The 17,427-nt window shown below is 43.7% G+C and overlaps 1 protein-coding gene across 6 annotated transcripts in view; it reads left to right on the forward strand.

Annotated features, from left to right (window-relative positions):
- Positions 1-16,120, forward strand: part of GAS2 (growth arrest specific 2) — a 119,875-nt gene extending 103,755 nt beyond the window's left edge. For all 6 annotated transcript variants that reach the window (XM_037040399.1, XM_037040396.1, XM_037040397.1 and 3 more), the window contains one exon: positions 14,927-16,120. In XM_037040399.1, coding sequence (XP_036896294.1) covers positions 14,927-15,145 — 219 coding nt within the window. In that variant the 3' untranslated portion in view covers positions 15,146-16,120. The remainder of the gene's footprint in view (positions 1-14,926) is intronic.
- Positions 16,121-17,427: the final 1,307 nt, after the last annotated feature.

The raw sequence follows: 17,427 nt of genomic DNA on the forward strand, positions 1-17,427 counted from the left end.
CACTCAGTCGCTGTTCACCTCGTGAGACATATCTTCCAACAGCCCTTCCTGATCCTTCTCACGTTTTGCCTGGGTTAGTGGTGAGCTACCCAGTGTTATGTACAGGCCACACTGCCTACATTTCTGTCCCATCGCACATGTTTTTCCCTCAGCCTGGGATACCCTCTTCATCCAGTGAAGTACATTTTCCTCTGAGACTCCAGTCATTTCCTCCACGAGATAGTCTAAGAATCCTCACCCACAAAGACTAGGCTGACGGTGTCTCCACTGTGCTTTCATGGCATCTTTGCAAACCTGTCCCAGAACGAGCTGGATGGGGGTATGTGGGAGATGGTTAAAATTATGTCAGAATAAAGAGAAATTTGAAATATGCTGCATGGGTAGACGACCTGTTTCTGCTCGAGAGGGTTAAAGGAAATTGGACATAAAACAGCCTATAAAAATGTACATCACAGAGTTGAGTAAAAATAACATTGAGAACATAGATAACAAGAAGACTCTTACCAAGGGAAACGCATTCTAGCAGAATTAGCTGCCATCAAAGATCAAACAGGCTCCAGATGAAAAGGAAGATCAGGAAGGATGAAGTCCCCTTCCTGGAGACCTCGTAGGATGCCGGAGAAACAGAGAAGAAGGGCTGGTAGGGTTCAGATGTAAGAATGACTAGATGGTAAAGGTACTGAGAGACTGGATAGTGGATTTTAGGGAAACCATGTAAAGAGCTAGCAAAGGTCTGGAGGGAGGGGGAGTTCTCTAAGTGGAGGTGGGAAGTGAAGAGGGGGGATGCGAGGGTTTTAGGTGCTCATGTCCCTTTTCAGTGACTCCTGCCAGGTCGGTGTGGATGGACAGTGCATCTCAACTCATAAGCCTCAGTGCCCAGGTCTTGAAGACCTTGGACAGTCATGCTTTTAATAAGCACTTTTAGAAGCTAATGGGCAGATATGGAATATCCATTTCCATTAAATACCGTGTGCTAATCATATTATTGATAAAAGGAGAGAGGAAGGATCCTTGAATTTGGAGGCCACTAACATGACTTTAACATTAACTGCAAATTTTTTGTTTTGATCTTACTACCTACTTAAGCTGGTTAGATGCTAGGGGACATGACTCACAAAGTGACAGAGAAGAGCTTTGGCCTTAAAAGATATTTGAACACACAAAAGCTGACATTTAGGACTAAATCAGGGTGGAATGACGTCATTGCCAGCTTTGCCTCCCTGGACAGTACCGATCAGGATGTGGCTTCGTGCTGTTGAAGGGGCAACACTTCTGTTAGCCAGTCAGGCATGACGTCTGTACACGAGGCCCTCGCACAAACGAGCCCGTTGCTGGAGGGCCAGCGGGGTGGAGACAGAGTGTTGGCAAATACAGGTTGGACTTGTCGATGAGAAGTGCACATTGTTCCTCCTTCAACATCGTTATTTAACTTGGCATAAAAGGGACACAAGATGGTGTTTTATTAGAAAAACTGTGGTTTCTTATTGACCTGCAGAAATATTGCTGTGCATCTAAGTTCTCAAAGCTTGTGAAGCTGTTTGTACAAACAGAAACGTATCACGAGCAATGGGCTATGGAAGGAAGGAAAGGAAATGGCTGAGGGTCCCGCATGGCTGAGGGTTTGTTCTGTGGACTTTGTCACTTGAGAGAGATGCACAGTCTGGATAAACAGAGCTACCCCAGTGTTGCAGCCAGGCCCTACTGAGTCAGACAACATCCCTCTCCCAGTAGCTGGAGGAAGAAAAGACACAGTGATGAGGGTGTGTGTATATTTATATCTGGGGATACGGTTATATAAGTTACTTCCCTTAACTGTATGTATATAACTCACCTGTATACACATCCCCACACATGAAAAACTTTAGAAAATCATGAAAAAATTATAGAAATGAGAGAATAGAGATAGAAAATTATGGAACTATAAAAATAAAGGATAGGCTGGTGAAAATTTTAGGGTGAACTTTGGCAAGGAAAGAGATACCCACATTCTTGGGAATGAAAGTGAGTTCAAGAGCAAAGAAAATCACCATGGAGCTTTGTGAGCTTGAGTGTGACAGCGGGTGCCTTTGGGCAAGCAGTTGCGGGCGATAACTTCCTAGGGCTTGGATCTGTGTGGCTTGTGTCAACAGAGTTCGTGTCTTCCTTCCTTCAGGGACCTCTGGGTGGCCCTGTGGAACAATAGGCTCATTTATAAGTGAGCATGTGACCAGACCCTGAAGCAAGAATAAATAGACACAGTCAGTTATGAATTGTTTGTTTCTGGACTTTATTTTTAAGAGGATTTAACAATGTGGAAGCTCTAAAATTCACCTACTCACATTGGAAAATGAATGATGGAAATAGAATATTCAGTAAAGGAAAACTTTTAAATTCGGAACAGGGCAGTCTATTGACAATATGTAGTAAAGAGAATTGCCCTGGCTGGTGTGGCTCAGTGGATTGAGAGCCAGCAGGCAAATCAAGGGGTTGCCTGTTTGATTCCTAGTCAGGGCACATGCCTGGGTTGTGGGCGAGGTCCCCATTGGGGGTGGTGTGAGAAGCAACCACACACATACATTTCTCTCCCTCTCTTTCTCCCTTCCCCTCTGTCTAAAAATAAATAAAATCTTAAAAAAAGAGAGTATAGCTGTTTGGGGGGATAAAGACAAAATATATATTTTTAAATCCATATACAAAGTAAAATGTTACATATATGTTGATAGGTGAGATTTTCCTTTGTGCCTTGGAACTGTTCACACATCATGAGAACCTGAGTTAGAGGAAGCGGAAGGCTTTGGTGCCTCGGAAAAGGTTTTTGGAACCAAACAGGCTCACAGGGAACATGATGATTGAGCTTTGGGGAGCGTATGGCATTTTATTAGCAGGTAGGGAGAAATAAGAACAAGGAATCATGATCTTGGAAAGGAAGTTTCCAGGAGAGAAATGTTGAGACTTACAGTTGTTCAGGACTCAGGAACATCTCATAGAAAAAAGGAAGATGAACTGAAGGGAAACAATGCAAGAAGCAAAGCGTTGTCTTCCTAAGTTAATGCCACACTCCTATCTGAGGATATTATGGTGGTTTTGCCTAGTGTTGGGAAAACCCAAATATATGTAATATGAAAATAACTTAAAAGGGTAACATTAGAGAGTAAAATGAAGTGGTCTTAGAATCTTGTAAACCATCGGGTACCATTAAAATGTTAGAAAATCCACTTGAGATTTAGGTGGCCCGAGGTACCTAAGCTCTGAATACTCTTTCATTATGTACTTACTACTCCTGAAGTACGTCGAGGGGGAAAAAAGATCACCATTCATTTTGTAGTGATTTCAGATAAAATTGCATCCATATACAGTGAAGTATATGAAAATTTGCCAGCTACTTTGCAAAACAAGAATATGGTTTTTATAGCAATAAAATTATTTTCTGCATGATGAAATAAATATATGTATTTCCTAGGTTGGTATTTTAGACATTCTTTTTTTCCCAATTTTATTGTGTTAAGTAGAAGAATATTTTAATTTGAATTTTTATAAAGAAGTGCATGTATAAAGTCGCTAAAACATTGCCATGAGATGTGTGACCAAAAAGAGCAAATTGCCCCTTTCCTTCCCCCTCCCCCTTCTCCTGAGCTCTCCAGGAAGCAACTCTCTCACCTCCGGTAGCTGTTTCTCCTTTTATTCATCTTTAAGTTTCCCAAACACATACTGCTGTTGTACTTTTTTTAAATTTTAGACATTATCTACGATACACTCATAAGCCCAAAGGAGGCTGGAGTGGGAAGATGATGGTTTAACGATGCCATGCGTCTCCCCCCCAGACCCATATACTTCTCTTCCTCCTATTTGTGCAGCATCATTGGCGATACCACAGTATTGGTCAAATCAGTACCCGGCATTGACTTTACAAAGGTCATGTGAATATTGCAGTGTGCCACAACTGCTTCTCCTTTTGTAACAATTTCTATCTTCCTCGAAGTCAATAATGTCTCAGCTTATTGTTGTAAGTATGATGAAGAAGCCCTTACCAGATGCCCTTTGAGAACTGTGGAACCCGTTACAGTGATGTTACAGAAAGATAGATCAGGGCATCTGTTGGTTTCATCTCCGGTCCTTCCACATCTCGCTCTTCTCCAGGTTGGCCTCATTGCATCACCCGATTCTTCTTTCTTTTGTTCTTACATTGGATCCCCTATTTCCTGGATCATGTCTTCTGCCCGTAACNCTCACCTCCAATAGCTGTTTCCCCTTTTATTCATCTTTAAGTTTCCCAAACACATACTGCTGTTGTACTTTTTTTTAATTTTAGACATTATCTACGATACACTCATAAGCCCAAAGGAGGCTGGAGTGGGAAGATGATGGTTTAACGATGCCATGCGTCTCCCCCACCCAGACCCATATACTTCTCTTCCTCCTGTTTGTGCAGCATCATTGGCGATACCACAGTATTGGTCAAATCAGTACCCGGCATTGACTTTACAAAGGTCATGTGAATATTGCAGTGTGCCACAACTGCTTCTCCTTTTGTAACAATTTCTATCTTCCTCCAAGTCAATAATGTCTCAGCTTGTTGTTGTAAGTATGATGAAGAAGCCCTTACCAGATGCCCTTTGAGAACTGGAACCCATTACAGTGATGTTACAGAAAGATAGATCAGGGCATCTGTTGGTTTCATCTCCGGTCCTTCCACATCTCGCTCTTCTCCAGGTTGGCCTCATTGCATCACCCGATTCTTCTTTCTTTTGTTCTTACATTGGATCCCCTATTTCCTGGATCATGTCTTCTGCCCATAACTCCATTGTTTTCAGAGAAGTCATCCTGAGAAAATGTGTAATCATTCATTCATCCAACATATTTATTGAACACATGTCATGAAAAAGCAGTGTTCTAGGAGGTAAGATGTATCAGAGAACAAAGCGGTAGATCCCTGACTTTCCCAAGGGCTTCATATTTGTGTGTGTGTGTGTGTGTGTGTGTGTGTGTGTGTGTGTGTGTGTAGGGCTGCCAGATAAAATACAGGGTGCTCAGGTACTTGCATTTCAGGTACAAGTCCTTTTCAGTATGAGCGGGTTCCAAACATTGAGGGAAACATACTTATTCTAAGAAAGTTCTTCACCGTTTATCTGAAATTCAAATTCAGCTGGGTGTCTGCCCTGTTGCACTCAGTTGACCTTTCTCATCTGCTGTTATATCCTCTCAATTTCCCTTTGTCCTGTAGATTTATAACATCTTTGTCCCTTGCCTTTCATTTGATTGGGGCTTTAAGAGGAAAAAGACGTACATTTTCAAATATTTTGTCCATATAAAAGATGAGTATATTTTAGTAATACTTTGTTTTCCGTTTTAATGGACCTACTAAAGGTAACAGTTTTTCCAGTGTCTGGATTACAGACATTGTTGTTAATTTGGGGGGCCCAAGAAGACAGCAAATTGGAAATCATTGGCGTGTGTCATGGCCCCAAAAGAACTTATGGCTCATTAAGTTCTGATTCCAGTCTGTTGGATTTGGGTGTCAGTGTTTATAGGAGAGAATGGGAGTTCAGATCGAGTCAGACAAACATTTGATGAGTGGAAGGAATGGGTGGGCTTTCACGGCCGCTTGCATACAGGCTTTCCTTCCCGAATAGTTGGGGCATTTTTTGGGGGGTGGATGGATTCCACTTTCAATCAGATATAAACCAGCTGCATACCCTCCCTCCCGGCTGCTCTTCTTTCCAGCATCAGCGTCTTCCACCTCATTGCTTCCCTAGGCCGAGTGTTCTATAAAATATTTATCATAACTTTGCCTTCCCTGTCTGAAGTGATGCCATAGACGGGTAATTAGATTGCAGCTCAGGCTTCTTAATTTTATTTGGTGCAGAGCTGGGAAAATGGAGACCTTACGTAACAAGTAAATGAGAACTGACAGGCAGTTGGCATTAAGTGCTCCTACACAGATTTCCAAGCAGATGCAAATGGAACTTTTTGCCAGTCAATCATTACATTCATCTGCTAGCTCCTCTTCTCATGTTTGCTTCCAGAAATAGTCATTTGTCTACAGTGAGGCTGGGAAGTGAACTTCCTCAGGAGGAAACAACAAAAGCAGGCCAGAAATATTTTTCTGCCCAGCGTCAATAGCCAGATTTCTGCCTCAAAACCCTGTTCCTGTCGGAGGACTGACCGTTATCACTTACAGAGCTGCAATAGGTCATCCTTCCAATGAGAGTTTGAGCATTACATTTCCCCTAATGTCTGCTTTATGAGTAAAGACAAGTCACAGAACTGGGAGCTGGAAGACTGCATTTGTATTCTTGCTGTATGTTCGTGAGCCACCCACTGAAGCATCCCGTAAGCCTCTATTTCTTCATTTGTGCAATGGGAATAGCAGTACTAGCCTGGTGAAACGCTGAGCAGGCAGAGGTGCCAACAAAAGGAAACCAGACAAGAGGAAGGGTTATTTCTCCTACACCGTTTCCTTTTGGAGTGTGGGGCCCAGGGCAAAGCACTGTGGATGAACCTAATTTTCAACATGGTTTTTTTTGTATGGATGATTAAATCAGGTTCAAATCCCAATAGATTCTTCCAAGCCTGTCTTAAACATCTTCTTTGTTGGGTGTCTGGGGTATGTGCAGAACGGGACAATGTAATCAGCGATGGAGACAGTGTAAAATGTCCACATGTATTCCTGAACAAAGGGCTGCCCAAGGAAAGGTCCAGATAAGAACACAGCCAGCCATGACCCTGGGCAAAGCCCCTTAATGTGTGTGTAGTTCAGTGATAATGAGCACTGTCTTCAAAGTCAGAGAGAATCAGGCTCAAATCTGAACTTTGTCACTGCCAAGGTAGGTGATCTTGGGCAATTTACTGAACTTTTCTAAACTACCATTTTCTCATCTGTAAATGTAAATAATAATGCAAACTGCTTACAGTTGCTTCAAGAATGGAATGAAATGAGGTCTATAAGAACCCTGTCATTACCATCACAACAAGATGATTGCTTTAATAATAATAATAATAACGAAAACAGCAGGCTACTCTTGAGCGTCATGTGGCAGGAACTTTTGCTATAAGCGTACACATATTGACATCTGTGTCCAGCCAACTCTGGGAAGGAGGAATTATTACAGCCATTTCCAGACGAGAAACTGAGGCAGGGAGATTAAATAGAGGTGTCAGAGGTGGGCAGCTAGTTAGCAGTCACCGTATGTTGGCCGTCTGGTAAAGGCAAAACAAATGGGCACTGTTACGCCACCTCTCTACAGTTTTACCTCAGAAAAAGACGTCATCACTAAAGGGCTGTTAGGAAAATAAAAGTGCGACAGTAAATGTGAAGCTTTATGCTTTGCAAACCATAAAGCAATAATTCCAAAATGTTGATTTAGTAATTTCAAAAAGTTAGAGAGGATGAGATGCCTACCTGACCTGTGACAAACAAGTCTTCACATGTCAGCTCTGGTTAACGGAGCCTCGGTTGCCCTATTCACGGGTAATTTTATCACTTACCTGAAAAAATGCAGGGTTGAGGCTTTCAGCCCGGCAGACCAGCGATTGGGCACCTGCTGCCTTCCTCCTCCTCCACGTGCTATGGTACCTCAGGTAGATAGCTGAATTCCCAGTCGCCCAATTTTGAACATATGCCATTTCAGTACGATACTAGATGATGACAGAGGCTGTTGTCCTCTAAATTAACTTAACACTGTCTCTCTGGAGAGCAGATGCCTGCATTCTACAAACAGTATTTTCACTTGGGTTATGATGCCTTGTAAAAACACAGTGAACAGGGTTGACAAGGAGTTCTCAGGAAGCGGATGAGCTCCCAGGAGGCTGCAGGGAGCTGAATTTGGGCGTGCTGCCCCTTCTAGGCAGTGAGTGTCAGAGATGGCTGTCTCTTAAAGGATGGCTGGGGAGGAGAGTGGTTAGCGGAGTGGGGAGGAGTGTGAGCCGCTGTGGTCAGCGAAATGGGGAAGGGTTTAACGACACAGCTAGATTGTGCTGGGGGACCCCAAACACTTGGATGTTAAGAGATAAAATGGGATGCGTGTGAAAACTTTATTAAGTCATCTGTCACTCCAGTGAAGGATTATTTTTTAAATGCATTCCAGGTGTAATGAGGATTTGTGAAGAAGATCATGAAGAGAATAATATAATTAATTAATTCTGGATTCATTCAGGATATTTTCTTTTTCTCCCTTCCCTTCCCCCTTCTCCTTTTTCTCTTTCCTGTCCAGTTTCTAAATCGATACTCAATGGGCTCTCCCTCTTTTTCTTTTTATGATTCCTGTGGTAGCTTCATTTTTTAACCCAAATCTAACTTTCTTTCAAGCAGTTTTCTAAACCAGCAGTCCTCAACCTTTTGGGCACCAGGGACTGTTTCATGGAAGACAATTTTTCCACAGACCCGGGAGATGGGGGGTGGGGGGAGGCGGGAGATGGAGCTCAGGCTGTAAGCCAGCAAAGCTCCGCCCACTGGCCAGGTGCTCATCTCCTGCCCTGCGGCCCAGTTCCTGATAGGCCGTGGTACTGGTCCCTGGCCCAGGGGGTTGGGGACCCTGCTCTAAACAGTAGTTGCTGTGGATTACCTTTCCCACCCTGGTTGTTTTCAGGCTTTCTTCTAAAGACAAATCATTTTATCTTTTCCTTTTACTTTCCAAAAGTAAGTAATGTCTTCTACTTCTCACATATTGTAACTGTTGCCAGGTATACAAAGGATGTGACTCTTAAGGGAGGTCACACAAAGTTAGAGAAAGATGGATAAGTACATAAGGCAATAAAGTATTAAAGGTACTCTGTAGGAAAGTTGCAAGGTTCCAGGAAGGTAATCTAAAGGTCAGAGAGTGCAAAAACATTCGACAAAGGCAGTGATGCCTGGGCGCAGCATGTGTGGGGGTTAACTTCATTCAGTCATTTATTGAACATTTACTGAGAGTCCATTGCCTACTTGGCACTGTGCTGGGCCGTGTGGACATGAAATTTAGCAAGGGATAACCTTGCCTGGCACTTAACAGGTAAGTATTTGTTGAATGGTTAAAGGAAGGGAAGGAATTTTAATTTACCTGGTGAGTGTAGAACATTTTTCTACGTGTAGAAAAGCATGACACCCTCGGGGGATTCTGAGGAGTCCAGAGTACTAGTGGGGTCGGTAGGTCATTCGGGGTGGCTCGGGCACAGGCAGTTAGGGCCACGGCATAGCTGCGTAGTTGTGCAGTGCACACAACCTGCACACCTGCATGTGGTTGCTGTGGCGTAGAGACAGAGAAGGTGGGAAAGGAACCGTAGCTGGGCCAGAGAGTGCCCTGTGTGGCAGGATAGTTGTTGGGACGGAGGTAGGACAGGAGCCATCAGAATTGCCAGGGTATTATATGTGCTGCTGCCCCCCCTCAAAGGCGCAGATTCTGTGCAGTCCTTACACACACACACACTCACACACACACACACACACACACACACACACACACAATGCTGCTCTCCCGGAGTCTTTGCCACTGACTTCTTGCACTGAGAATGAGTCATATTTCTCAGGTGGGTTGGAACTAAAAGTGGCTGAGAAACTCTACGGAGAACCACTCCCGGGTTTTATGTAAGGTAGGGCAGTGGCATGATGGGATTTTCCTTTTAGAAAGATCTCCTGACGCCAGACTGCAGGGTGGGTTAGTGAAGTGTGAGAGGTGGTGAGGGCAGCCTGCTGGGGAGCTTTTACATCCTCGGGGTCTGATGACATCAGTACTCAGAGCCCTTGACAGACACTCCTGCTTGTCTCAGTTTTGAAGGTTACCAAGGACATAAGATTTGAATCAGGATGAAACAGATTTGTTGTCAGTGTTGTCTTGAGAAAGTGGTGACATCTGAAGCATTTCATAGGAATATGATTAAGGACAGATGTGAATATTCAAGGAAATCTAGGCTGGAGAATTAAAAAAATAAAGCTCCCATATATGAACGTGGAGCATTTGACTTTAAATTTATCTAAAAGACACTTCCTATTAGTCATTGTTTATTTCTGCTCATGCTGTTTTTACTTATTTTGTTGCTGGTATGATATAGCTAATAGAGCTATATACAGCTTTGTCACTTGAACATAAAAAACAAAATGTTTGCAATGATTGTAACAGCCCCGATCTGCTTATAGAACCTCATTAAGGCTGTTGAAAGAAACACTGAGACCAGATTATTGTTACTGATGTTTTTTTCTATTTGTAGGAGTCTCTTTCCCTGTGTCAGCATCAGGGGCTCAGTGAAGGATGAGGCTGTGAACAATAGGAAGAGCCAGAATAGACCTAACATTGCAAAAACTGCTGTGCAATGCACACTGGGAAAGATTTGTAGCAGCTCGAACATATTTTTCTTTACTCAAGAAGTGCAACAGAAAACAGCATAGGAAATAAATATTAAATACCTGATCGATATGCAAATTAATGCTGGCAGTCAAGAGGAATTATCTGTTGGAAAGGAGAGCACAAACTTGTTCGACATTGTGAAGCATCGAACATAGGGGAGCTGTAAGGTGGCCCCTGGGCAGAGAATCAAAGCCCATCCCTCTTATGCCAATAGAAACCTGGAAAAATATATCCTGTCTTATTACCTGCCCTTGATACAGGCTTATTTCTGTAGTAATCAGGGCCCCTAGAGGATAGTCTGAAATTAAAGTCAATGTTTAGTTAGGGTTTCTCAGAACGTAAACACTGTAAATCACTTTACATGAGCATTTCATCAGCTTAGGCTCCTTATTTCTATTTCTGACCTTGGTGACCCCCTGCCTGTGCTAAATTGTCACGAGTAGGTAACTAAGCAGACATGAAAACCTAAATCTTGGAGTTGTACAGAATGAGTGGCTGTGGTTTACGAGCCAAAGGGTCCCTGTTGTGGGTCGGCACCTGATTTGATGTGCGACCTTGCACAGGCCGGGTAAGAGCATCAGTTGTTCTCCTGAGAGCACCCGCTTTTCTCTCTATAAAATGGGATCAGTACTGATCATGCTATAGATCGGGCCAGGCAGGGAGAGCCTGTGCAAGTGCACACACAAAGAGATGCTGTATGACAACAGCGAGGACACTGTTCTGAGCTCCCATGTGTGAGATTCCAAAAATGAGAAGCGCATTGCCACCCTCTCCAGAGAGCCCCCACGTTATTAAGAGGGGCATGTGGTGAAGTACAGAATGGTAGAAGGGGCGCAACAGTGAAATCCTGTGTAAACCTGAACAGCAGAGAGGAAGCTTTCGCTGACCCGATGAGAGGGTGTGGTCGAGGAAGATCTTTCAGGATGAGGTGATGTTGGAATGGGGGAAGGTCTGTCTGTGGTCCTGGTGAACAGGGAGGGCTAAGCAGGAAGTCCACAATTAGGGGAAAATGCGCACGGGAATAGAGAACTAAAAGAATTCGTGGGCCCCAGAGCTCAGGGCAGGGCAGTTGGGGTTTTCAGGGCGGGTCAAGAATAGTATTTACAAACGGAGGGACGAGGATCTCAGTCTCCAGGGCAGAGGGAGGGAGTGCAGTTGTTTCAGGCCGGAGACAATCAAATTGGCATTTTAAGGAATTACTTTTGGTCGTAGTTTAATAAATGGGTCAAGAGAAGGAAGACTAGAGGCACTTTTCTCTGGCCTTAACAGTAGCCCAGGGAAGATGAGGCACTGAATGAAACAGCGGCAATGGTAACAAATGCCCCGAGAAACATTTAGGAGCGGTATGCACGCCTTTGGTACCTGACTGGTTACAGAGATGCACAAGCCATGAATCTTATGAGGAAGGGCTGGTGGTTAGAATGAGAGAAGCAGTGGAGAGTGCAACGAATCCCTCAGGGTCCTTTAGAACAGCAAAGCTTAAAAATAAAAGAAATAGAATTTATCAGGGAGGCAGAGGAAGAACAAACCAGGAAGTAGGTAGGAGGAGATCCAGGGCAGAGAATCTTGGGATAGACACTGAAGGAGTGAAGAATACTATCAGAGAGGTCACTCGAGAGATCAAAATGATAAGGATGAAGGGCATCCCCTGGAGCTGATAATTCTAGGAGCCATCTGGTTTCCCGTCCTGGTGCAGTCAGTTAAGAGGTTGGGGCAGAAGAGTCAGGAGGAAGTTACAAGTGAAGACACTGAATGTAAACAGAACTATCAGGAATATCAGACTTAGGGAGAAAGCAGGAGAACCAAGTAGCCTGGGGTGGGAGGAAAAGAGTTTGGCTTTGAATAAAAGAGGAAGAGACGTGGGTATGTTTAATTCCTGAAGGTTATGGACCATTTGTACAATAAATTGGAGAGCGAGAAGAGAGAAAGGATGTTCTATGCAGCCAGCTTCTGCATGAGTGGGAATGGGAATGAGGACATAGGGGAGGCGCTGACCTTGGCCAGAAAGACTTTTTTTGCTGTGATGAGAAAGGATGGGGGAAAGGATAAATGTAGACTAACGTAAAATAGCCAGTGGAGGTGCCCAGAGAGAGGAAGCCAGGCCTAATTAAGGGGAAGCCATCAGTAGACTGATGTCAATGAAGGTAGGGAGTGTGTTTAAGAATAATAGGAATAGGAAATGGAGCTAAAACCAAAATCATTTGGATTAGTGAATTGCAACTGACCTAATGTCACACTCAGGAGACGGGAAGAGTCTGGCAGAGTTCAGCAACTGTGCCCTGGCTTAGAAGGACTATTATACCCTTGATCCAAGATCAGGGCTGTGTAGGCAAGCACTGGGGAGGGGAGGCGGGGGTGAAGAGTTGACAGGAACTGGATTTACAGCATGTTGATTTGCTTTTAGGTTAAACAATAGGGGTTTTCTTTATGGAGATAAAGGTGGGTGTTACATTTTTTTCTTGAGACTGAGCACATAACTAAGAAACGGAAGGGAACGTCTATAGCCAATGGCCCTCAATCGAATGCTTGAAACTGCTGCTCACTTTGTCCACTAACTTTCTTAGCAAATTCTAGGTTGCTGATTAGCTATAGAAAGGATATGGAAGAGGAGGTGGGCAGCAATTTAATTCCTGTGTTATACACATTCATCATGACAATTTCACATCAGATCCTCTTTGCATGGGCCTGTGGATTCATTAAAGATTCTGCAAGGAGACTTTGTACTTAAAGCACTGTGTACTCCAGGTGGAAAATCATTTCTTTTACTGTTTCCCAGAGTTAGCTCATTGTTTAAAAACTGTTCTGATTGGTAGCTCTTCTGGTTGAAACAGCCTCTCAGGCATTCATACCAAGGATGTTTAGAGACAATTCTCGAATGTCATTCGCAGGGCCAGCTGGTGCCAGCACTTCAACAATAGGCCCAGCCGCCCTCTGGGAACGGTGGGAAGAAGGGTCAAAGTATATTGTGGGGCCCGCCTTCGTTCCAGCAGCTCCGGTTTTGGAAGCAGGCAGGAGAGGCACACACAGCAACTCGGGGGGAATGGGCACAGGGCAGTCATAGGCCAGTTACGGAAGCCCTGGTGGACTGTATATTTTAAGGAGGCACTGTTGTGGGAAAAGCATGAGATTGGGAGTCAGAAAATCTGGGTCCTCTTCTAAGCAAATCACACGAGAGATGTGGGCCTCAATGTCTTCATCTGAGAAAACACACGGTACCACCAACAGGACCCGGGAGGCAAGATAGTTACAAGCTAAATCCTGACTCCTGTTATCTGCTTTATATTTCAGGGGTTCCCAGGAGTATTTGTTTAATGAGTAAAATCTGATACTAAAATAAGTTTAAAGGCTTCTAGTAAGGACGTGTTTTCTAAGACTTTTCTAGAATTCTAGTACTGTAAATGGGAATAACCAGCAATTATATTTAATGTAATTCTCATGATTCTAATAATTTTAATTATTGATTTTCAGCCCATTTGTTATCTGATTTTGAAAACAGCTTCACTTTAGCCTTGATTTGGAATTTCTTAGCGTGAGTCCCCTGGGTGGATTGCTGGGAGTCTGTGAGACCCCTAAACACACATGCAAGCCTTTGTGGATTTGGGCATAAAGATGTCAGAACTCTCACCTCTCAACAAGGAAAGCGGTAACGACACAAGCTATCCCCACCTGGTGGGAGTCAGAAACATCCAGATCTCCAGCTGACCACAGTAAATTGGAATAGATCAAGTAGACTTTGCAATGAGCACAACTTCCCAAGCCCCCTCACACCACTCCATCCCTTTCCGAAGATTACACTGCATCACCAGTTTGCCTTCATAGAACTGTGGGTGGGGAGAGCCGTCAGCAGGGCCTTGGGTCACGGTGCAACAATTCTCCCGCAATCTTAGCTTTCCTGGCATTTGAAGGATGCCGAGATGAAATTCTTTGGCTCTCCATGCCAACCCTCAGCTCTGACACGTTTCTACTAGATAGAGAGAACCGTGTGTTCTTCGCTTTTGAATCTGTAGCCTTGATACCTGAAGCTCTAAATGCCTTGTGGGCCTGAAGGTAAGTGTTCTTAAAAAAGATGTATTCTGAAGTAATTAGGAAGAGTCGAGGAAAACAAAAACGTTTGGCCATGCAATAACATCTCACCTTGGAAGACTTCAGTTTTTCTGAGTGCATTCTCAATCCATTTGGTATCCAGTATCTGTGTGATTATTAGCATTCTATTCAATAGCAGACATTCCCCTGGTCATTTAAGTCCCAGTTCAAAGGGGAATAGCCTGGTGGGGGAGAAGGAAGCACTGACCTGAGGCAGCAGCAGGAAATGGGGGCAGAAATGAGCCTGTCCTGGAAGGAAAGGTGTCAGAGAGAAGCCTCCAGACACATTAAGCCAATCAAAGTGTACACAGACCCCGACTCCCATAGCAGGGCAGGGCTGGGTTCTGGGGTGTGCGCCCCTGACCCACCTGCGTGGCGCAAAGCACGCTTCTTTTAGAAACGGCAGGCGAGTGCAGAAACAGTGCAGCCGATAAACCGCGGGGCGTGCAAGGTCAGACAACACCCGGTAACGACGTGCAGAGTGACCGCTGACATGAGGCCCTGTGAGAACTCCCAGAGTGTGACCCTCTGCTCTCTGTTCACCGCAGATGCTGCACAACAAGCACGTCATGGTCCGCGTGGGCGGCGGCTGGGAGACCTTCGCGGGGTACTTGCTGAAGCACGACCCCTGCCGGATGCTGCAGATCTCCCGCGTGGACGGCAAGACGTCCCCCATCCAGAGCAAGTCTCCCACCCTCAAGGACATGAACCCAGATAATTACCTGGTGGTCTCTGCCAATTACAAGGCTAAGAAGGAGATTAAGTGAAACCGGTGGGGAATGACGAGGGGACTCTCACAGTGGCCTGTGTCCACTTCTCCAGTGTAGTCAGTTTTAGTTCACAGGCTCCGCAAATCACGGAAAAAAGGTGTAACACCCAGAAAGATGCCATCATGTCGAAAAATGTGTGAAGAGTAGCACTATTTATTTTACTGCTTCTGTAGAAAATGTCCTGTGAAAGGAAATTCTCAATTCCGATCTAGATTAGACAAATCTGTAGGCAAATGATTACTTCTCAATAGGTGAACACAGTATTCAGAATGCCGTATTAGAAATACACTTCTAGAGAGAGAGAAAAACTTCTTAGAAAACATTTTAGGATTTACAAATAAGGACAACAGAAAGTGCCTGCATCACGTCTACAAAGAACCCCAGACATTTTTGTAATTGCAGGGGTTTTAGGCTAATTTTTAAAAAGTCACAATTAGTGTAATAATGTGCTACTAAAAATCCCCAACAGCACTATTAATAAGTCCAGAGTATTCGCAACAGTAATACTTTCCTGGAAAGGCCACTTCAGAAAAGTTTACATTCACTCGGAAGACTGCCTTAAAGTTTATCCCTTATCTCTGACCAAATATCTGGGGTACGTTCGGAGGTTTTCAGGACACCCCCTTTAGAGAATCGCTAGTAAACTGTCCCACACATTCCTCAGAAACAGGGCTGTGTCGAGACCAAGCATAATTCACACCCATAAGCTGACGTACATTTATATTTTGACAGAGTAAATTGTACAGTCAGATGTTCATTGACTTCATGTTCTTTTAAAGCATTCTTATTAAAATATATCTTTAGTTAATCCTACTTTGCTATGCTGTCTAGTAAAGTCAATTCACTGTAGCTAATAATGTTACAGACTTATGTATGCCCTTGTACACCTAGGACAGCGCTGTTTTGTAACCATAAACAGCAAAATATTGTCCTGATTCAAACATTAAAAAAATTGAAAAAATTTTGTGTGTCTCAGTATCGATGGCTCATTCTGAAATAAAGATAATCTTCAAGCGGCATCTTTCCCTGAGAGTTACGGTAGGAGTTAAGTTGCTTCTCTTTGGGCAGCTGAGGGATGGTGGTGTGTGAAGAGTCTAGTTTTTGTCATAGGGGCCCCTTAAATGCTAGCTTGAGTATAAAAAGTATAGGCAGAGTTAATTTGTCATTTCCTCATTTTTCAAATCATCCACATTTTTTGCTCCAGAAAGTCAGGGAGGAAATACCTGTCATGTGACCCCTTCAGATACAGCCTATCCAACTTGTTAATTGGGAAGGTTGTAAACAACAGGCACGGTGTAATATGGTGGCCCCAAAGTGGTGATAATTATTCTGGGGAAAAATTAAAGTTTTATAAGAAATGAAATTACCTTGGAACAGTGGATAATTGTAGAGTCTTAAAAACACAGAGATTGAGTGATCAGATTTTGTTACTAAGCTAATATTCACACTGAATTGCTGTGTAGTAATTGGCAAGATTATTTCCATCAAAACCTCCTGGGCTTACATTTTTCTTGTAAACAGTTGTATCTTTAATAATTAGTTTAAAAAAGAAGTCTAAGTTAACAAAAATAATATTAATCTCTTCGTGTATTTTGTTTTCTGATATAACAAGTGACCAGAAATTCAGTGGCTTACACACCACATATTACGGGGCAGTTCTGTGGGTCAGAAGTAGGAGAGAGTCTCACTGGGCCTAACAGCAAGACGTCGGCAGTACTGTGTTCCTTTCTTAGAAGAGAATCCATTTGTCTTTACTGCCTTCCAGGGGCTGCCTGGTTTTCTTGGCGAACGTCCCCTTCCTCCACCTTCAAAGCCAGCAACAGAACATCTCCATATTCTTTCTTACCAGCCTCTTACTGATCTATTTGTGCAGTTATTATTCAAATCTCAAACTGACAAGTTACTTTTTTCCCTCAGGGTGTAGCATAATTCTTACAAGAAGATAAACAAGTTGAACTTTTGGAAGAGGAGAGGGAAATGCAAGGTTTAAGTCACTTCTCCCGGGCGGCCAAGGACGATGGCTAGAACCAGTTACGGTGTTATTTCTCTATGAGAACCAGAGGCGAGTAATACCATGTCTTCTTCGGAGGACTGGCAAAGACACGTCTGCCCGCAACTTCAGGGATGGTTTGGACACACCGGACAGCTTCTGGCTCTGTTCTCATTAATCCAAAGAGATGAGAGCGTTGCTGAGGTTTCCCTAACCACTTACCCAAGTTCTAATTATTTAAGATACAGTGGGGATAAAATCGTGTTAGACAGAGACAACCAAAGCCAAC

The sequence above is a fragment of the Sturnira hondurensis genome, unplaced genomic scaffold (genome assembly GCF_014824575.4).
Source record: "Sturnira hondurensis isolate 20B ecotype Veracruz unplaced genomic scaffold, ASM1482457v3 Scaffold0002638, whole genome shotgun sequence".
Lineage (NCBI taxonomy): Eukaryota > Metazoa > Chordata > Mammalia > Chiroptera > Phyllostomidae > Sturnira > Sturnira hondurensis.